This window comes from Vanessa tameamea, chromosome 26 (genome assembly GCF_037043105.1).
Source record: "Vanessa tameamea isolate UH-Manoa-2023 chromosome 26, ilVanTame1 primary haplotype, whole genome shotgun sequence".
In the NCBI taxonomy this organism is placed as follows: domain Eukaryota; kingdom Metazoa; phylum Arthropoda; class Insecta; order Lepidoptera; family Nymphalidae; genus Vanessa; species Vanessa tameamea.
In genome coordinates, this window is record NC_087334.1 from 3,302,512 (window position 1) to 3,326,011 (window position 23,500).

Genomic DNA, 23,500 nt, shown 5'->3' on the forward strand with positions numbered 1-23,500 from the left:
TTATATTCGGTATATAACGTTATTGGAGTATGTTTGGTGCTGTGGGTAAGTTAAGGTCGAAAATCGCTTGAATATTAGTAGAGGACTTACCGCTAGCCTGGAGTTTTCTTTCTTGTGAATCATCTCCGTCCATCATCGATTGTTTTTGGAAGAAGTTCTAAAGATTAAAAAAAATATATATATACAAAAAAACTTTTTTTAAATAGTTGTGGTTAAGCCCGGTTTTTAAATAGTGATACTAGTTATGCCTCTTTTCGGAAAATTTAATTTTTTTTTTTTTTGGTAATTTGGAATTACATTTTGTTGCAAGTTTTAGAATCGAACGACTTCTTAAAAATATATATATTTAATAGTAGGTAGTTATTTATAAACCAACCATTTGTAAGTTAGCCAAGTCTTCGAGATTTTTTCTCATCAATATACTTTGCTGTTCGAACTCCGATACACTGTTGCCGGCGCTCGAAGTTGTCGACTGTTCCTGTGGGTAAAAATATTATAAAATAAATTATTAAATTATTTAATATGTATGTATATATCATGAAACGATTTAGATAAAAAGAAATATTATTCAATGAAATAAAAATGTTGGAAAACAAAAACTACAAAGATTTTGCAGGTTCCTCTTAATAGAAATTACATTTTAAACGAATTCTAGTTTTAAATTTAATTCAACCTTTTAACGCCGATTCAAAAGTGCTATTTAGCGCTCACATGAATGAAAACTTGCTTTGATTTAACTTAGCATTTAATTATTACATATTTATTTCTCAATATTAAATTTATAATAATAAATAAAAAGTGTTTTACAACTTTAATACCTGTCCATCTGTGTCTCTGGATACGCTGAGATCCAAGGTTTGGTCTCCATCATCAGAACTGCCTTCCTCCTCCTGGTTTTGAGATCGAAATAGCCTCATTGACTGTTGATTGATAATTTGAAGCGCCCTTTGCCTGAAAAAAATAAAAAATATTAATACTTTTCATAATTAGCTGATACTTATTTAACCTATAAAGTACTGGATCGATCTGTGAATTAACGGAAGAGTGTTGATTGATAATATTCACCTCTGAACTTCTATATCATTGTCTGGTGTCTTCGGAGGTGTAATATTAGTCGACCCCTCGTCTTCCGTAGCCGACGACGACCTCCGGAAACTTCTGTCAGTACCGTCACCAGAATCGTGACGTCGCTTCAGGCTCAGAGGTAGCTGGGTGAACGGTTTACCTGATAAAGACATCATTTGTTATTGCTTAAACAAAAAAAATACGATCAATGAATCATTATTATGTTTGCCATATGGAATCCCATCTTACCTTGAAGTGCCTCCAACGCTCTTATCTGCCCACTTATAGCATCAGCTACTTCGTTTGAAGACAGCCCGTAGATTCCGAGTAACTCTTTCATTGTGTTCATAGCGTAGTCCCTCAAGATTCTATTGCTAGCGTTAGAAGCGTCACCATTCTGCTGACCATCATTCTCGACTGCGTCCTGGTTCTCAAGTCTCTCGTTGACATTTATATTCTGACCTTTAATCTCGTCATCCGAATCGGATTCCCGTCTCCTTGGAGGAGAATTTGTCTTAATTAACTGGGATATAGCGAAAGGATTTTTGGCACAGAAGGTTTTATTTTGTAAATTACTAAAGTTTAATATTGTACGATCCTTGTCAGCGTCTCTGTTCATCTGTAAGCTATGTATATACGAACGCTGAAATGAATCGACTTTCTTCTCGTCTGATAAACTATTTTGGTAATTCGTTTCTATGTTTTCATTTGAGTCGGTACTTAATCTCCTGCTTAGATCGACTGCACCGCCTTTTAATAGACTAAAGTTCTTGACTCCTATCTTAGCGTAACTCGCTCCGTCTCTTTCATCCTCGACTTGTTCCGGAGTAGTTCTGTCGTTTCCATTAACGGAGCCTGTCTCACAGTTGGCGCCGTTCGAATCGTCGGAGAACGTCGTCGCGTTGGGAGCACATCTCGGCTTAAAATTCTTCCGTTTGTTCCTTTTTGGCATATTATAGTATGGAGACATGTCCGTGCTGTGTTCCTCTTGATGGTCGGAGTTCTCCGTGTTCCAGGTCGAGTCATGGTGCAGATACAAAGGTTCCTCCGGTCCAGCCTGCAGTCTTTCGTGTATAGATTCCTGGTGAGCTGCCATCGCAGTAGTCATCGCTCTCGGCCTCCGATTACCACGACTTAAAGCAAGTCCGACCTGTAACAATACGGGACGGTCAGTTTCATAAGATTACAAACAATAAAATTTGAATTCAACACATTTTAGTATCCAATAATAACAGTGATTCATTTTGGTTCGTTTTAAATTGAGACAATGTGTTGAGAAGAGACAATAGTCTTTTGTTGATGCTGAGATTAGCTGAATACTGAAGAATGTTTTGATTTCGTTTTAAAATTTTCTCTTCGTTGTTTGAAAATAATAAATTGATTTCAATGTATGTGTGTGATGACTGAGTTCATTCACCTTCGAACTTTTACTGGTATCGATTGAAAGTTGTATCGATTATTATTAATAGCTACTAGTTGTGCTCCGAGGATTCATCCGCGGTTCAGGATTATGCGTGCCTGTTTCGTACTGTTTGCTCTTGATTGACGTTTATGGTTACTACTGTTCTTCTTTATTTTGTAACATTATATAGTCAGTGAGGTTCCTTAGACAAAGTAATTTTAACAATTCCTAACATCGTCAATGCGCCACCAACCATAGGAACTGAGATGTTATGTCCCTTATGCCTGTATATAAACTGACATATTAACCCTTGAAACCAGAACACAACAATTATTATTTCTGACCACCCAGATATCCTCGCACAAAGCCCTACAACCAAGAAATGGAAATACTGGTATTTGGATAGTTATACAAATATCAAATATAATTTTGACTACTTTGAACTGTTACCATTTCTTCATTATAGTTGAAATCGAATAGGATTTCTGAGAAATACTTTTAGTATCTGCGATAAGAAATGACCTGAGTCATCACACGATATGAAAAATTCTAAATCGGTGTTTTTGGTACATTTAAATTAAACTTTTTCTTGCATTTCCTAAAGCGGTCCGGCGTCAAGGCGGCCGTGGGTATAGAACTTGCAATGAATTTTAAATTAATAGCGGGTTTTTTTTCATTAATTTTTTGTATCGATGAAAAGTTCCCACACGATTAATCTTTATAAAAACGTTGCATGTATATATAACAGTTTCACTATTTATTAAGATAAGGTTTTATTTATTTATATAAATTTAATAGATGCTAATATCATATAAATGTTATAAAATGAACGACTGACTTGGTAATACATTGCAACCAAAAATCAGACACAAATATATAATTCACTCGTAAGTTCAACACAAGAGTTTTTCACTATACCGTATCGAACCTAGTATCTTAGCGTCAACCTTACGAAATATTGAAAACCAAAAAACTTACCAAGGAATTAATTTTCTGTTCCGTTACATCCTAATTGGCTTAGTATGTATTTATTTCAGTCTTCGATCAGCCAACAGATAACCTAAAACAAAAAAAAAAAAACAAAAACTTTAAACGTTTTATTACAAACAAATTAAATGAACCTAATAAGATACTTTAAAAAACTTAATAATTTAGCAATATCGTGTAATAGAAAACATGTAGGTAATTACTCCAGTTTGGTAATTGTATATTATTAAGAAAAAATATGAGATTGCCTTAAGATTATTACAAACAAAGCGGTCACGGAATTCGAAGCTATAATAAAATCACCGAACACGCTAAATTCGCGTAAAATGATACGTATATAAAAAAAAAGCCGTCCCGTTTTCTAGACGAATCGACGTAATTCGCTGTAATTTAAAAAATATAGATAAAAAACACAAAGTATCACGCATCGATCAACTCGCTATGAAATTAATTATATTTAACATATAAGATCTGTTTTCGAGAAAACGAGCTGACGTGCCGTGGCGATAGAAAAAAAAAATAAACTCGTATTCGAGTCGAAATAAGTTACGTTGGTTTACAATTACTCGTTAAACTTACGGCCTTCGGGCGCCGTTATAATCGGACTTGTTATCAAGACGTTTTTACTTTACATTTTTTTTTAAATTATCGTTGTTTGTGACATTTGAATTTGATATTTACAATTTATAAATTTCCGTAACCGGCTTCCGGGTACCGGCGGTATATAAGCTAGTTCCATTAATATATAAATATGTAGTTACACGTCAAAGTGTAAAAAAAAAAAAAACGAAATCAATTTCGCACATAGAATATTAGTTCGGATTGTAACGCGGATTAATGGCCGATTCCAATATTTAACGAATTGTTTTTGTATATCAATAATTTCCAGTTCATTATTTAAGATTTCACTATCCGTTCATAAAACGAATCGTTTGTTGAACACACAATAACCGGACGTAAAACAATACAGAAAAGTGCTCAGAAGTAATTATTGATATAAGTATTACAAGAGTCCTTATGGTGAATAAGTCACTTCCTCCCGACAAAGCAATCAAGTAGAGATTTCAACATGGAATCAGGACGTGTTTATGAAATGATGCAGTCATTGTAACCGTCTTGATTGTCTAGTAGATATATAAGGATTCTCCGTAGGTTCTAGGTTCGACAACGGAGTTGGAATTAATAAACTGGATGATGATGGACTGATGTGGTCGCCTCGGTTTGCCGTCTTATGGATATTAGAGTGCTACAGTATATTTTACGTAATTGAAATCATCCTTGAAATTCGCAGCCGAGGCCGAAATTCTTTCAAGAGGGCAAATTAGTCATAAAAATATCTATTAAGTATAAAAACTAATAGCAACCCATTAATACTTGTATGTAATAAAAATTAAAAATTAATTTACACCACATATTAATGTACAATAATAATTTGCAGTTTCGAAACGCTCGCTTAAACTTGATATATCAAAATAATATTCCTAATACATTGTCCAAGTAAGCTCGTAGTTTACGATTAATAAACATTGTACAACATAGCTCAGGTGTCTTAACCTTAACCGAAGCTAGTGGGTTCAAAACTGAGAAACCGTAACCTAACTAAACTAATCTTTCACGTGATTATAATAAAATAATAATATTAATATCGTGATCAACGGTAGAGGAAAATAAGAAGGGGGGAACACGTCTTGAAGATGGTGGTATCACCTCCAAATCTCAAAAAGTAAGGAGTCCTTTTTGGCCAGCTGTGGGAAATTCATTGGATCGTTTATTTGTTTTATATTTTTACCTGGAATAAATTTATATGAATATTTTTTATATACGTTTTTTTTTTAATTGTACGCCCGATTGAATAATTACAAAAATGTAATTATCTACATAATTATTATATAGAAATAAATTGTTTTAACATGATGTCCATTGATTTCATAAGCTTGAGTTTTTTTTAAACAAAAAGCGTATCTGGAGTTTTTTTCGAGTGTTCGTTAAACATTCGATATATCATTTTTCCAAGTAAAGAATAAGTTAGTTAAGTAAAAAAAGCTGTTATGTTGTAGTTTTTGCGAATGATTTGTAACAAAAAACGGTTTACTAAATAAAAATATGTTATTACGAATAATATCTATGATTTAAGTTCTGCTAAGTTATATAAAGTCAAGATGGGATAAAATTAATTGATATTTACAATTATTTTGAGTAAATACATAAACACCTATCCTATCTACATTGGAATAAAGTGATTAAATAAGCTTCAAACTTTCTTCTAAAGTGGAGTGGAGCCTTATGTCAAGCAATGGGACCCACAGGCTGTTGCTTAAAAATCAAGACATACTTTATTCTAGTAAATTCCTGCTAGAACTTTTAAATCTTCGTTTTAAAAGATTATACCAACAATGACTTGGAATGTCTATGGGCGGTGGTAGTCACTTTCCATCAGGTGAGCCTCCTGCTCGTTTGCCAGATCTAATAAAAAAAAAAAAAAATTACCGAGAAAAATGAACAGATTCAGTATTTACTCTTTTCCAAGAATGACATACCTAAACCTAGATAATAATTTATTTACGTTTGCATTGTTATTATTAATAGTAAATAAAATGTAAGATATGTTTGTTTACGAAAAAAAATTGCGTCATACCCTTAAGCTTAGAACATGTTTCAAATTTCGAACGATTGACACGTATCGATAAAATCCCGTCCCTAGTTGTCACATCACAAGTTATTCGACATCGACAACTAAGAAATGTCAACATGTCACGTCACTCGCATTTCTAAGAAACAATGGATGGATTTAAGTTTTATTTTTGTATATGATTTGGTTGTTTGTATATATTTAGGTATTTATCGAGTGTGCTAAGTATGAATAAGTTTATCGATATATTCTTTATATGTACGTGATAGAATTTTTCGATTATTCGTTATCGATATTCGATAGATGTACCAAACGATTCAAATGTTTTATGAATTCATGTTAAAAATAAAATTGTATTTATTAAAGTCAAAATTATTTAACAAATTGATAAATAGCATAAGTCGGGCTGTAGCTTTAAATATGGTACCAGAAGGTAAATAATTGAAAAGATTTTTAAACCGTTAATCAATCGCGTATAGTAAATATAAATTAGATTTTAGATTTCATATTAAAATTGAGCTTTCTATTAGCTTGATAACTTAGATGTGTCGATACCTTAAATAACTATTAATAAACTTAAACACATTAAATCGTTTCTCTATCGATATCGATAGATAATCTATTTGTTACAGCCTTGAATATTCGTTACAGAATAGAGTCATTGTCTATGAAACAAAAAGTTTTATTAAACTCATTGTCTATGGTTATGTAAAGTGTAAAGGTCATGTAATTGCAATTACGTTCACGTAATTATTTTGTAAGGTATATAATGTAACATTTAGGGTGTCAAATCTATTGTAACTATGACTTTGATTGTACTTTTACTTTTTATATTGTCTTAAAACATGTGTTATATAACTCTATATATCAATATCTACTTGTACGTTTGTATGTAACTGAACTCCTAAGAATATTTGGACCGATTTCGATATATTGTTGTATGTATATGAATGATTATAATTATATACTAATTCATTTATTCATAATATTGTTAATAATTAAACAAAAGCACCATAAATTAACCAAAACCAATACCATTTTGATTTGGATAACAGAATGATTCACAATATTGGTGAAAAACTAATAAGTTAGTTATTTAGTATCATAATGTTATTATATATGTATCTATATATTCTCGTAAAATAAATTCAACGTCCAATTTTTTTACAAACAAAACAGGACGTCGCTCCAATGTAATACACCATACAGCCATGTCATATTGTGTACGAATTTAGTGGTATCATAAAAATTTAAGGCTTATTCTTCCATAACATCAACGAAAATTTAATGAGACACCATTTTATAAATGTATTAAGCTGTAAAAACTGATTTATTATAAATGTACCATTAATAAACTTCATGTAACCGAAATTCTTATGAAAATTCCGCCTATTAAACCACTTCCGTCGTCCTTCGGCCATCTTGTCCGCCATCTTGGTCCCGATCAATATTAATAATGCGCTCGCGCATGTAATTGTGACGGTTTTATTGTTATTATTGGATATTGTTTGGACCAAGGTTGGTGCAAAAAAGGCATGTTAAAACATTTATGGTCTCAGTTAACACGTTTATGGATTTACTCAGCTTGTGTACGTGTTAAGGATAACGCGGCCCTTCGGTGATCTAGCGTCATTATGAATTAATATATATTACTCGAAACATTTATACGTGTATTTAAATTCACGCACATATTGTCATACATAATAATGTTAAATCGATTTGATGAAGTAAAATTACTAAGAAGCTTGTAGTTTTAAGCTTAAAGCGCTTTAAGTACAGAGTACTATTGTAAAGGAAAACAATACATCGCTTAATAAACTATACCGTTGCATTTTATCTTAGCGGTTAATATTCCCTATTTACTAACAATATGTATTCTGTCATGTTTCATAGTTCTTCTTAAAGAATAAAAAAAAATACATTTAAAAAAGATTCATCGTTACCGTCAAACGGAACGAGATATTTGCGTGTAACAACGCAAATAATTAACGTCGTTACACGAACAATTTGCCATTGAAATGTAATCCTTAACACGTTAATAATAAAAACGTAATAAGATCAATTAATCGCAAACATTTTTCTTGTAAACGCATGCGTTCCAATTTCAAGCGTTTCCACTTAAATCCAAATCTTTATTGCGACAATTATTTATTTGCGTTAGAGGGAATTTATAATGAATCTTATGTCATGATGTTGAAGGGTCAATTTCGTTTGTTAATTAAATAATAAGTGTCAAGTCAATTCAGTTGTATGTTTTGATATGAGCTTCTTAGAACAAACTTAAGGTCCTCTTAATGTAACAATAACATTTCTGCGTTTACTTCTCGGGTGTTCGGTTACAATGATTAGTGTCGATTCGCGGATTTGTGCGTAGGACTTTTTATTTGATCGTGGTGGGTCTAGACGCTACACTTGGAATCGTCGACATTTTTATGACAAAGACGTATCGTTAAATGCCCAAGCTAAAATATCATATTAAAAATATAAGGTATTTTTTAAAACGTTTTATAATTTATTGTTAAAATTTTATAAATAACTAGTAATTATGTGTTTTATTTTATTGTAGCTTTATTATTATTTTATATAATATGATTGTTTTTAAATAAATTACGATAAAAAATATCGTGGGCGAATCTAGACGCTAACTCTGCATTACTTTAGTCTAGAAATGCAACGTATTGTCTTACAATAACAAACTCGACAAATTCCACACGAGAGAAATTCCTGCTGCATTAACACAGAAATATTTCAAGTGTACAATTTCATAAACAAATTCACTTTACTGCTGAAATATTATATATCCTATAAATATTTATCTTAAAGAGGCGACTGAAGTGTTAAACATGCAATAAACAAATTTCATTCGACACCAAAAAGGTTTAATCACTTTAAAAAAAAGTTTCAAACGTATTCACATCTAATAAATCTTAAAAAAAGAACGTCCTAACCGAAAAATGATTAAAAGGAAAAATAAAAGCGGTAGTCAGCCAGAAAAAAGGAATTAAAAATTCAAATAAAAGAATGGATTCCTTAAGATAATGCTTATTCATTCCACATTTAAAATCAAATTTTCAAATAAAGGCGAGGCGGCTGATCGAGCGCGACCGAGTGAGATAAACATATAACGGAACGTGTAACAGACAGAGACAGATAGCGTATTATGATTGACAGCTGAGAACGGTTAGCCTTGAAATATTTGAAACATTATATTATTATGAAGTACACTATCTTCGTTCAACACACGAGTAGAGTGGCCATTTGTGTAGTACAAGTAAAAGCTCGATAACGAGCTTTTTATTACTTACATCTGGCATCTGTAGTTGGGTAACTACATATTGTTTTAGTTTTGTTATAAATAGTTTTTAATTTTAAAATGTTCAATATTACAATACAATAGTCCAATTAAATTAAAACGCTTATAATGTTTTGCAATTAAAAATTAATTTAAAATAGATGATATATATTTTTTTATTTTACCTATTTCTGTCTATGTAAGTGTCCAATTTACTCGTAAGTCAACGTCTCATTACCCGTATGTATAATGACGGCGGTCGTCGCCGCTAGATGTTCGTTTTTAGAAACGTCGAGTTTCTCCGGAACACGTTTTAAATCATAATTCGAACGCCATTTTTGAATTAGAACGTTGACTTTTTAAATTTTTGTTTTGTAGCCGGTAAATATGTTTGAGTAACTTTTGAATTTAGAAAAGAGATTTCACGGTATGTTTATATGAATCGATTCTAAATAAAATATGACGGCATAGTAAGTCCGCTTTTGTAATTAGCGTAGCGTAACAAGCGCGAGCCGAGGTATTTTTTTTTTATCAACTTGCTTTTAGGCTGTTATAGGTGTAATGTTACATCTTTAGGTTCTTTGCTTTGAGTTGACAGCGTTTAATAGATTAGCTTCGGCATTCGGTACGGACAGTTAGTCACTTAGAAGTGGCTGTGGTATGTAATCTCTATTATTACGGTCATTCGTTTAATTATGGGCATCTACATTTTTAATCGTTTCAGTTTTTAATTACGTAATGACTTAAATATTTCAATAATTAACTCATGTGCATATTAGTTTTTATGGAATATTTATTATATAACTTTATAATAAACTTGGTTAAATATAGTACAATAATTTACGTATGCGTCGTCGTCGTGTAACATGTTTAAAATTCCCGGAAATATTGTTTTAGCGACGTAACGTAGCAGCTTGCGAACATCCGCTTCCTTGTAGGACGTAGAGCTACGAATCTCGTAGACGCTACGCCTGACAATAAAAAAACATTTCTAAATAAGTACTTGTATGAACATCACATAAATAAAATCTAAATGTTTACTATCGTTGTGTTAATAAACTATAAACGAATGAACTAAATATTTAAATATTGAATATGAATAATAAAATTAGTATAAAATTTACAGCCTTTAAATCTAATGTAAGCTATGAAATCAAAAGATGTCAGCCCTAAATCAACACATCAACGATTTTATTCACAACTAAGTGTTTGAATATTCAAACGGCACTAATCTGTTTTATCGACGACTTTACGGCCTATAATGATCACTTGTGGATCGGCTAACAGCACTCGTGCGAAGACGTTCTCTTTTTAAAATTATATTTAAAATGACATATCATCGAACCGTGACGTATAAACGGACCTTTTTAATTTTTTAAATGTTTTAATGGAGAAATGATTAGTGATTTTATAAATGCCATTTATAATGGCATCAATGTCATTTTTTGAATATTATTCTTGTATGTATGTTTAAGTATATTTTAATTGAATATTTCTGTTGAACGAATGATTACTAGCAAGAACACGATAATTATTATACGAGTACGATAATTTCATTTTAGCACACGGTGTACGATTTGTTTAATAAAATCGTACATTGTATAATTATATATAATATAAGCTTGTAGATAAATATTCAGACATCCATTTATTTTGAAGCAGCTCTTTACATCAACAAGATCAAGAATGCGTCACAATGGTTGCAAGAACGATAACGATATGATTGATCAAAATGCCTTAAATGTACGTACGTCCATTGTAGAATATTAGCGGTGTTTGAGATGAACACCGTAAATATTTTGTTAATAGACTTCTCAATTCATTTGAAAGAAATAAATGACCGATTTTCGTCACAATTTACTCTAAAATAAATTTTTTATATGTTGCGATTTTAGTCTTATTAGTTTAAGAGTTATTTCGAAAACAATCGGAACTTTTATAATTTAACTCGTTTTTAATGTAAACACAGCTCTATCAATTTGTAATCGATACCGGAGTTATTTAATTAGATCGTAATGCGCGTAGGTTGATATGCGTTATCTGTTTTCCATACGTTATTAATTTCAAAACGACGGGTTTTGTATGGGTTATTTATTAGTCGCCATCGGCGGTCGTTTTAGATTATACTAGCTTCATCTGACTTTACTTGAGTTAGATTTATATATATATATATTTTTTTTTTTTATATATTCGACCATAGTATTAACATTTTTTTATAGTTCGTAGTTAATCAAATTTTTTCTTTTTTTTATAATAATATGATTTATCAGTAATAATTAATTTTAATTAACTAACTAAAAGCCATGTCCGATTATATATTTTTTTGCTTAAAATGTCCGATTGTCAATTAAGGAGTAGTAATTACCAATGTAAATCAGGCATGTGTGATTCAAATATAAGCCACAGACAAAAAATAGACATAATATTATCATTAAGAAAAACTTTTTAATTATGTCAGTAAAATTATTCTATACTTAATAATTATATACACAGAAATAGACAAACAGACATATCAATAATGTTATTATATATAGAACAGATTATGATAAAACGCGTAGGTAGTAGAAATTAGTTTTATGATTTTGATTACCGAAAAAAATTAATGAACGATATTATTAAATTAACAGCTCGTATATTTAACGCTGGTAACATTCTGATAAGATTCATCGTTTTTGGACATTATAATGACAATTTCCCGCTTTAATAATTCACAGATTATTTATTGATAGTTGATGGAGACAGATAACATTTAAGTATAGTTTTAAATGTTTTATTAAGATATATTTTTTATTTATGTGCATTATTTGTTGTTTATTTCTAATAATATTTAAAATTCTATACTTTTCAGTAAAAAAATACGTTTCGTATGATTTCTAGCTTGTACCCTCCTTCTTTACCTTTGACACAGTCAGTTTGAAACGATAACAAAATCACCATAATCTACATTTAACATAATCACGTTCCGAATTTAAAATATAAAATTGTGACGAAAGAATTTAAAAAAAACACTAGTGTTCCTCTTATAAATATAAAACACATTCATCGAACGACGATAATTTTATTAACCAGCAACATTAATTATAATCAATATTAATATTCAATTCAATCCGTTGCATTCTCATAACAAAATGTCCCGATTTAAATATGAAAATGTTAATTTAACATCAAATGATCGTCATTTTCCTGTCAACGAAGGTCTTGTACGTTTAAAATGCGTTGGTCTATTCGCGATACGTGCTGAATTATAAATACAATGACTTATTGCAGTAAGGTGTTATATGTTTATTAAAACTATTGCGCACATTCTATTTTTTTTTTTTAATTAATAATTTATTCAAACGTCACTTATGTGACTAATGTCTTTGAATTCAATAGCATTGGTAGGGTTAAATAATTTTGAATTTGGAACATTAAATTTAATCTAAATATGGAACCAAGCGTTGCATTTGGAATGGTATTTTAACTAATTTATTAGGAGACGGTTTTAATGTTATGTTAATTTTGAAAAAAACGATTAAACCAATATATATAAAACTTATACGAGAAAACGCAGCGCGTTTTGAGGAAGGTTTTCGCATATAATAACATTATATGAGTAGCTACGGTTCGTAGTTGCACCCACTTTAAATTTAGACTTTTGCGACAAATATGAATTTCCTTTTCATTTGATATGAGAGTTACTTTGTTAAACCTTAACCTCACAACCGTTATATAAGGACAATAGGGATACGAATTACAAGATTTACAGGATGAACTTTGATATTAAACACGGTTAGAGTCGGGTTGCTTCATATAGTAGGATATCAATATTCAGTATGATGTTTATAATTATGATATCATTGTAAATAGTGATTTGTATCTATATGTATTTAGAATGATAAGTATTGAACTATTGCCATGGTAGTGCTTCTAGATATTAACATATCGGTTTGATGATGTTTAACATACGTTTCAACAATGCGTACTACATTAATGTATGAGAAGATAGACTTCTATGAGGAAGAAAGCGGTCAAAGTTTCTTTCGAAATATTCAGATTTCTTTAAGATTTTGTTTTTGATGGTAAGTCATTACAGCCCATAGACAAGGCGCAATAAGAAATATTAACCACTTTTACATCGCCAATAAGCCACCGATATTGTGAACTTAGATCGTATCCCTTGTGCCTGTAGTACACTAGCTCACTCACCCATCAAAACGGAACACAACAATACTAAGTACTGCTGGCGGTAGAATATCTGATGAGTGGGTGGTACCTACCCAGACGGGACTGCACGTTTCTTTACAAATAATACATAGTAAATATTGTAACATAATTTTTACTATGAATAAAATAATTATAATAATTTAATCGTTTTACATTACAATTAATGACATCATTGTATCATCCTTCAATAAAATGAGTTGAGTCATACGAATCTTATCAGATCTTTGTTTTTTTTTAAACATGTATGCGAGTTTATATCAAAAGTTAGAAAAATTAAAAGATAATAAACTGCTGGGCATAAAATATATATCACGTATTTGACAACTATGTCGCGCTGAAAAAGCCTTTTTTAGTCTGTAGTGGTCGATATTATATAGCATTCCTGTGTAATAATCCATGTATAAAACTTTATTGTATAAATTAATATGTTATCAGAATTTATATTCGTTTCTGAATGATTAATTTATTTTGTAATTATTTAACTTATTGTTAATAGTGTTTATTTGTATGTTATGAGATAGACGAACAAGTTCGGTTTAAGTTTTTTTAATATTTTCGTCAAATATTTGAAAGAGTAAGTGTATGTTCAGCCCTATAATGTTTCTCTATCCAGTATCATTATTTATCAATGTGTTGTTATTTAATTGAACCCGGCTATTTTTATTAATATATGTATGTACCCAAGAATTTAATTAATTTTTTTATGAAGTTTGAATTTATCAATCAAATTTATTTAAAAATCGAACAAAGTCGATCAGAAAAAATTAAGAATATAAAAGTTAAATTGTGATTATATTTTAAGATAGCAGATAATACACGTGTCTTGGACTGTATAACATAAAAAAAAAAGAATTATACAATCGGTAAAAATCGTACATCCGTAATAACTTAATACGATTATCACGAACTGTCAAATAACTTGTTTAGGCAAAGCATTTACGTCCGGTTCGAATTTTGCAATTAAATATTATTAGCTGTTAATCTTATTGCGAAAAGTTAAATAATTGCGGATTTATTTGTACATTAAATAAAAAATTGTAAATTTCTTTTATTTTAGTACAAAGTACGTATTAGACGTTAGCGTTTTGTGGGTGGTCGTGTTCCTTAAAGGCGATTGTATTTTTTTTTTTGATTACCAGGATGACAACCAGGGGCTAAAAGACAAGCAAATCTGCCATGTCTATAATTAAAAAAAATGTTGTTATTTAGGTACGTTGTTTATCTTTGTCGATAGTAATTGAATTCATAATGTTTTTAATTTTATATAAAATAAATATCAAAAACTATGACGGAATAATTTAAATATGATTATCGAAAAACTTTTTCTTTTTAAAATTTAAATTTAGAATAAAGTATTCGTAATTAAAAACGCGTGCTCAACAAGTCATTCGTCAAGCGACCGTCAACGCGACAACTTCAGTACAATTCCCGTACAACGGATGAAGAAATTCCAAGCAAGTTTTAAGATTACAATTTCGAGAGGCTAGATAATTCTCTATTAGCATACAAAGGAGAATTACCGTGCTGTGCGTCCGTGTGTCACAGCGTTTGTTATAAGGCCACGCCTTGTAGCTGTCATATGAAGCCTAATTAGGTATGAGCGTTGGCCAACTATTAGATGTTATGAATTGTTCAAAAAATCTTCACTATAAATTCTCATTTATCGTTAAACATTTTAAACATCGAATCATCATATAATAGCGAAACATTATTATTATTTTATAACTTTTTATTACCGCTTGTTGTGACGGAAAGGAAACAGTGCCAGTTAAAAATCTAAGAAAATTGTCTATGCGCAGTCGATTGACCATAAACAATGAAACTATTCAATATTTATGTAATAGAGCACCAGGAAGACATGGCGTGGTTTACTTCGAAGTCTGTCATTAAATTCCTAACACTTTTCACATTTAAATTCATAAATTTCCGGTGTTAGTGTTTAGTTATTGTCACACGCATCACGTTCGACCGATTGCACACACACATTCCTACAGACATACATTTTATTTGCCTAGCGACGGTTCAATTAACTTCGAGGCGAATACATCGAAACTTATTAATTGCCTATTTTGTTTTGTTACTACTTCTAGGTCAGAGTTGAGTAACGCTTATTTACGTAAATTCCTTTGCGTAATTTTTATCTATTGATCTCTATTTAAAAATAATAATTTACAAAACAACTTTTATAGTTTAACTTTTATCCAACGCAAAATGATCGCTATTTTGTAAATAGAACACGAATATTTAGGACTCAGTATGAAATTGTTATAATGTTTAAGTAACAGAGTACGCAATGAGAATTTCATTTGCTACACAATAGAGCACACACGATTCCAAATTCAAACTTTAAAAAAGAACAGAGCGTAGGTACGCGGCCACGCGAATTTCAAATATGGAACGCATTCTATTCTGATTTCGTATTCTTAATTCGAATTCAATTATTATTTTCAATTACCGTGGGCTGGTCGTGAGTCGAGTCGTGTACCATTGTCCTAGTTTTTTTTATTTAGTGCGAAATAGTTATCTTGTATTTGTGGAAAATATTACATTATAAAGTAATTCAATTTTATAATAGAGGTTGGTAACTTATAAACGGATTGCCAATTAATGTAAAGAATATTTTAATGTCATTATAAAATAATAGATTTTATAGTTAATAGTATTTACAGCATTGAATTAAAATTGTGAAAATGAGACGAAATTCATAAGGAACAAAATTAAATTTAAGATTGTTTTTAAAGTCAGTTATTTTATAAATTATTACTCATAATTTACGAGAAAGTGTTGAGTTCATCCATTGATTTCTATGCGTTATTAGTAGAAAAGAATAACGTTAGAGTTTTTTTTGTAATTTTTTGGTAAAATCTCTACATAATGACTAAGTTGATTATTAATGTTGTCTTGTAAAATAACGATCTCAGTTAAGATGTTCAAACTGATGACGTCACGTAGTAATTCGTTCACAATTTTTCATATAATAGACAGTTTTGGTCCATACGAGATTAACGACCTCACTAACCGTTCAAGTCAAATATCGCAACACTGATATTACCGGTTCTTTAAGTGTAATAAACTATTTTTTTAGTAATCGTTATTATTAGAAAAATACAGTAATATAGATTAACTTTTGAGATTAATTTTAAATTATTATTAAGATTTATTTTGTCTGTGTACGCTTTTTAAATCTTAACCACAGGATGTAGAAATATTGGATATGGTTTTTTTTTTTTAATTATTGGCTAAGAAGCAAATGCTGTATTCCACCATGAAGAAGATCGATACAATTATTATTGTCGTTGTTAAAACGATGTTTTGTTATAAAATAATTAATAGGAACAGAGATATAACAAATTATGTTGGCTGTTCAAAATGAACGTATTCGTTATTAAAAAATATGAATCAGTCATGAATCAAACAAGTCCATGTTAGTAAACAGTAGAAAAAATTAATCGGGTTCATTGACACGAGAGTGTTCCCAGACACTCGACTTTTATGAAGAAAACACTTCAAAACGCATATAACTATTTCCATACTTTAATTACATACACACCCACATTGGTACGCACACACACACACACACAAGTACTGTTAATATAGGGCTGGCGATTGCTACTTGGATGAAAATAATATCACCGCTGCCTATAAATTAAAGTATTAAATAAATAATCAAAGATATAAATTTAAACTTACTTAATATTTTGTATTTCGAACTCCGAATATAATGAAATGTCAGTGACGTATCCAGGATAATAATTTTATAGCAACACTATTTTCAATCACCACATTTGAATTTAAAAAATATATATATAAAAGGGAAATCATACCGATTGGTTAAGGTTTTCTTATCAATTTAAGAATCTACTATATCAATGACGTATTCATACTTAGCTCTAGCCCATAAAACTATTTGTGTTAATGCAAGTAGCAGCCCTAACACATGGCTTTTTAAACGAACCCAGTTGTTTAGGCCTGTCGAATGCATTATAATAGGTTACTTTCCTCCCCACAACGTATCTCTTTATTTCAAAGACTTAATTATTATAAATTACTCTTAAGATAATATTAGATTAAAGTACTGTTTATTTATAATGTATTTGGCTGTATATGTTTAATTGAAAATAATCTCTACCTAATACATGTGATAGGGGTATAAAAATGTTGGAATTTCCAAGTGGTTCAATAATACAAGATAAATACTAAATGAAACGAGCAAAGTCTCGTTATCTACTAGTATCAAATTAAAAAAAAGTAATTAGGCTCTTTGTTCGATTATACTTTTTATATATTTTTAAATATTGTTCATTATACATCTTAATCAACTCAACAAAAACTTCGTCTCATTATTACAAACAATAGTCTACTTGCGAGAAAAAAAAAATAAAGTAATTGCTTATTGTATCTATGGAAACGTTACGGGCAACACGCGCCACCAACAGGAAAAAGAACTCGTTCGACATTCAAATTGGTAAGGAATTTGAATACGCGATTGTCATTGGTTGACAATCAATCATTATAGGTTTTTGAAACACGAATTCCTTCGCGTTTTGATTCGATCTGTTCAATCTTACGTTGCTTATTGGATATACATATAATTATATACGCTTATTAGACGATAGATAATATCGCGTAGGATTTATTAATGGTTTAACTATTTAATTAACTGACAAATATAAAAACTCTTTGGTATTTTCGATGCATCGTTAAATTATTATTATATACGGTACCATACCTAAAGTTGTGTTAGTTTCTTATGTTTTATTGACTACTTGTATTTTTTTGTTTCAGAATCACGCTTACGTTTGGTTTACTATAATGTATATAAGGTCTTAAAATACATAAAGTCTTCATTTTGTATAGAAGATTACAAAGACTCAAATGGGATGATTATATATTATTATAAATGCCCAAAATATATGTCAATTAGAGAACAAATCTCATAATCGTTAGAATCGTCAATATTATTACAACTAACTCAGTGAAAACAAATGATCATTGGCACTACTGAGGGCCCTTAGTGATGTTATTATAAAAAACTCCGAATACATCGAGTGTAAAATCAAACACTCGATGGAAATATAAAATTACTTTTTCTCAATTTCTTAGTATTGACAATAAGATTTGGGAGCAATGCAAACACGCATCGGTTTTTTTACGTTAAAACTCTATTACGATAACGATAAAAAGGATACAGCGTTTGTCTTCTATGAATTAAAACGTTACAAACGATCCTAATATTTAATGTGGTTGGATGTGTTCTTACGGTATACTTTTTCATTTATTGATGGTAGGAATATAAAAAAAAAAATGAAATACGACTGAGTCGTATTCATTGTTCTTAATAAATTGTTATTACTGTTATTAGCCGTGACTGACTCATCGACTTATAAACAATATGAAAATACTTCAAAGCGTTGTTGTTTGAAAGAAACGCAAAACATCTATTTTTAATATTAAGAATATATTCGTTTTTAAATCAGACAATGACAAATATTGAGGCAATAGAAATTTATTTGGACAAATATAATATAATTTAATTCACATCGAATTCGTAACTACACCGATATTGATATTAAAAACAAAACATTACATATTCAAACTACGTTATGGAAACAGTAAAAGTTATTAAAATAATAAAAATAGTAATCAAATCATAACATCAAATCACGTAAATCTCCGAAGATTGCTCAACATTTGACGGTAAAGTAACAACAAAATTACCGACGAGAACGCAAGCACGATAAAATCCGTGAATGTCGGTAATTATGTGTTGTTTCACACAAAACGAGTGCTATCTAGATGGGAATAGATCTGTGGACAAGTTTACATTACAACGAAACGATTTGTTCGAAATTCAATTTATGAATATAATTTATTAAAATTGAAATACTATTTTTGAATTATTTTTTCGTCAAATATTTATTCATGAGTCAACGTATTTTCTATTTCTTTTTTTTTAATGTAAATATTTATAAACAAATTTAACATCCTGAAATTTCTATGTTTATTATACGATATTTAAAGTAAAAAAATAATATCAGATATTTTTCGATACGTTGATAATCTATATTTTATCGATACTAATGTTGCCATATTATTCTCTACCTCGTTATATTAATACCGTTAAACCACAAAAGATCTCATTGCAAACAACTTCTGGCAATTTTTTCAACGTCTCGTCATAATACGAACTGGTACACAGTTTTCCATCAAACCAAAATTTCTAATCGCGTTCTGACATAAGAATTTAGAGCGCTGTTATTACCGTAAGCGCCTCGGGCGTTATCGACTTGTAATTTTATAACGCGTATAAACCTACCTACTTACCTAACTTTTTATGAAGTATCGATGATTGTTATTTGAATAATAGTACAGAAAATACGATATTACGTCGTATTGTAATTGTAACTATTTCTGAATTCGTTTTAGTTCCATCGCAACGTATACAACATTCTATTTAGTTCTGAGAAATCATGTAACATAATTAGTTTGGGGCCTGTCAAGTTATTTATTACTAAATAACGATTGCTTAGATATCTGCGGTCAAGGGCGAACATATGTTAGACTTACTGGCCTCTCTGTTACGCTTTAAATCGATTTTTTTTGATTTTAATAGAAAGGTTGTTGAGCAAACACCATTTTTTGATATACTAATGTAAGAATTAATTACATCATAGGACAATAAACTTCGCGTTTGTAGTTACACGGGTTCCACTTGAACCCGGATAATCCTGCACTAATCACTAGTCGTAATCAAACAAAAATAAAAACCAATATCAAATAAGTCAAAGACACCAATCATATTATTCAATAAGAAATAATTAAGTTCCAAATTTAAACTAACATGCTTTTAGAAATAAAGATAAAAGAATAACCGTCACACTTTAAGATGGCGTTAATCGGTTAATTTGCATTTATTAGTATACATTGGATTCCTATCGGCTATTTATACTATAAAAGTCATTTGTGATGACCACATTATTTATTACTTATATTATGTTTACAATAAATTTTAAATTAAATAATTTAGACACTTTTAATGCTAATTTTAGTACAATCGTAAAATAAAATATTTTTTCGTAATGGTAACACAACTTACAGAATTATTTAAATATAATAGTATGTAAGAATATCTCAAATCAATTATTTTAAAAATGGAATTTGAAGGAAATAACGTTGAATGTATTAAAGTCATCTGGAAAATACGATATAAGAAAAAGCAAGAATAAATAAATTAAATAGAACTTGTATTAAATTCAGAACTAGACATCAAAAAGTGTTTTTTTTTTCAAGTATCTTTGATTGACTTATACAAAGTATAATGGCATAAAATAATAAAATGTGTATCATAAAAAATGATAATTTGCTGTTTGAATCACTTACTTGAAAGCATTTAATTGGTAAGCCAGTAGCCTAATCCCATTCGACTGTCAAAATTAATTCGATAATAAATTCAAATAATAATAAACATATTTATCGTATAAGTTTTTGCTAAATAACAAAACTTATTCTATTTATGAATTTAACAATTAATTCGGCAAAACTGAATAATTCGTAATTCGATTTTCAAAATAAAAATTATATTAGATTTTGTATCCAACGAATGATTTAATTTGAATAATTTATCGTATTCTCATTTTTAAATAATTAACAATTTGATAATTCAAAAATAGTAGTTTCACTTTTATTATGTATCTGTATTTATTGGTTAATTGATTTATTACTTTGATCGAAATCGTGTAAACAAACATAAAATTTACCTAGTTCAAGATATTTGCCGCTTGTTATCGTGTTGTTTCTATGTAAATTGTTTGGTAATATTGAATTATTTGTGTAATAAATTGAATTCGACAATATCTTGCGGAGATATTTGGATAACAAAAATGTATATATTCAAGGTATTCAAGGCAAGGTTCAGCACGTGCTAAGTATGGATAGGAAATTAGATTTGGAATATGTTTATTATAATTTTATTATTATTTATTAATCACGGCCACAATGTGTGTATGTTGTTGTAATATAATAACAAGGTTTTAATTTTTATGATTTCCAAAAACATTTGCAGTACATTTCGTAACAAAAACGAGCTAATCATTATTATTTTGTGTATATTTTGCGTTGTCAAAATTTAATTTAAACTTTGTATTAATATAGAGAAAATGTTCTCAAACTTCATTAATTGTCAAACATCAATATATCAAGTTGAAAACTAATGAAGGAACTCTAATGACACAACGCTTACAATGAAGCTTTCGAAATAATTTGCATTATACAGCGTGACACAAATCGTCCGAGATCATGATTAAGAATAACGTTACATGTCAACAAACAAACAAACTATGTTAAATACATGTGATCGATCCTGACATCGCATGAAATTAATTAACCGATGCAACGTCTTGCGCAAGATTATAGATTAAGAAAAAAACCCGTTCGACAATCCGTCGACTTCTTAGTGACAGATAAGTGATCTATTTACGAAATGCAAAACAATGGGACAGATAAGAAAAGGAATCGGTCACTAACCACCGTTATATTAATTCCTATTTCAAAATTAATACTCAATAACGGCTTTACCTATACCGTTTAGGGGTGATTAGTTAAACAGTGCTGTCTTCTTCTTTCGAATTTCGAATCAACGTTGACAGAAAGAGATAAATCGTTGTTTCACTACAAACCGCAAATTAATATTCATAATTACTGAATTGTCAATGAGGAAATACATATTTGAAATTGAATTTTCGTAGAGATTATATTGTTTGAATTTCATCAAATCGTTTCGTTCGTTTTCAATTATAAAAACTTCACAAAGTATTTTAAATTCATTTACAATTATCGACAAATACGACCAAGGTACAGATTATAAATAAAACATTTAAAATCTTACTTCTTGAATGTCAATAGTAAAAATGTATGTAATTGCTTAATTTCAATTTGTATTCTAAAATATATTGTCATAAAAATAATATTATTACGCTCGTTGCGATCTAATTTCGTAATTGAATAAGACCTTCGCAGCTTATCAATTTTCGACGAAATATAAAATAAATATAAGGACATTAAACACTCAATTCACTTTTTTAAATGTCGAATAAAACAACAGTGACAAAGCATTAGGCTTAATCGTTATTCTATGGCGACCGTATCGTGGTAGCTACTCGCTATGCCAACCGTACCAGTCCGTTATCAGAGTCGTGCATCGGAGTTAGCATTATTTTGAGAAGTAATTATTAATGTTAAGTCGGTTACCGAATTTCAGGTCGTTGCAGCACAGACTCTACCCCCCCGCTCCCACCGCCCCCCTCCCCCGGTCGCCACGCCACAATGAGCTAATGAATAATAGAAAAGTGGCCTGTCCAAGTAGCCGATATTGGCCGCTGATAAATGATGAATGCGTTTTCGGTAGAGATTTTTCTTTCTGAGTAATTATCGATTGTGTGGTCAGTACTTTATTTAAGGCGAAGCGTCGAGGTATTAAAGTGACGTGTGTGGCTCTGGCCGGACGTCTAATCTTTGGTTAAATTTTGAGAATTTCAAAGCTGTATACCTCTAATGGGAGACGTAAATGTTTTCATGCGTACATACGAAAGATAATAACCGGCAGAAAAACCCGAGTAGACGATGATTTCGGTAAAGAATTCAGCGCTCAACGTGCGCGGCCACTTTATTGGGAACTCCGACGTAAATTTGACAAAGGAATTTTATGAACGTATAAATTCGAGATGTCGGTCCGTCATCCGATCGGTACACTTTAATACTTGGCTCAGTTTCGGAGAAACATCGGCTTTTTGCGCTGCCGGAGATCGCAACTCGTTCAATTACAGACAAAATTAATGATTGAACACATTTTATACTTGTTATGTGTATTTCTGTACGCACACACGTACGTATTATAGAGGCAGGATCTCACAATAGGATTACA

General features: G+C 30.2%; 1 protein-coding gene across 6 annotated transcripts in view; it reads right to left on the bottom strand.

Moving 5' to 3' along the window:
- Nucleotides 1–23,500, bottom strand: part of LOC113393585 (zinc finger protein castor homolog 1) — an 82,525-nt gene that overhangs the window by 25,782 nt on the left and 33,243 nt on the right. For all 6 annotated transcript variants that reach the window (XM_026630573.2, XM_026630588.2, XM_026630616.2 and 3 more), the window contains 6 exons: nt 3,446–3,527; nt 1,315–2,215; nt 1,066–1,225; nt 819–951; nt 377–478; nt 91–157 (listed from right to left, as the gene is read on the bottom strand). In XM_026630573.2, coding sequence (XP_026486358.1) covers nt 91–157; nt 377–478; nt 819–951; nt 1,066–1,225; nt 1,315–2,173 — 1,321 coding nt within the window. In that variant the 5' untranslated portion in view covers nt 2,174–2,215; nt 3,446–3,527. The remainder of the gene's footprint in view (nt 1–90; nt 158–376; nt 479–818; nt 952–1,065; nt 1,226–1,314; nt 2,216–3,445; nt 3,528–23,500) is intronic.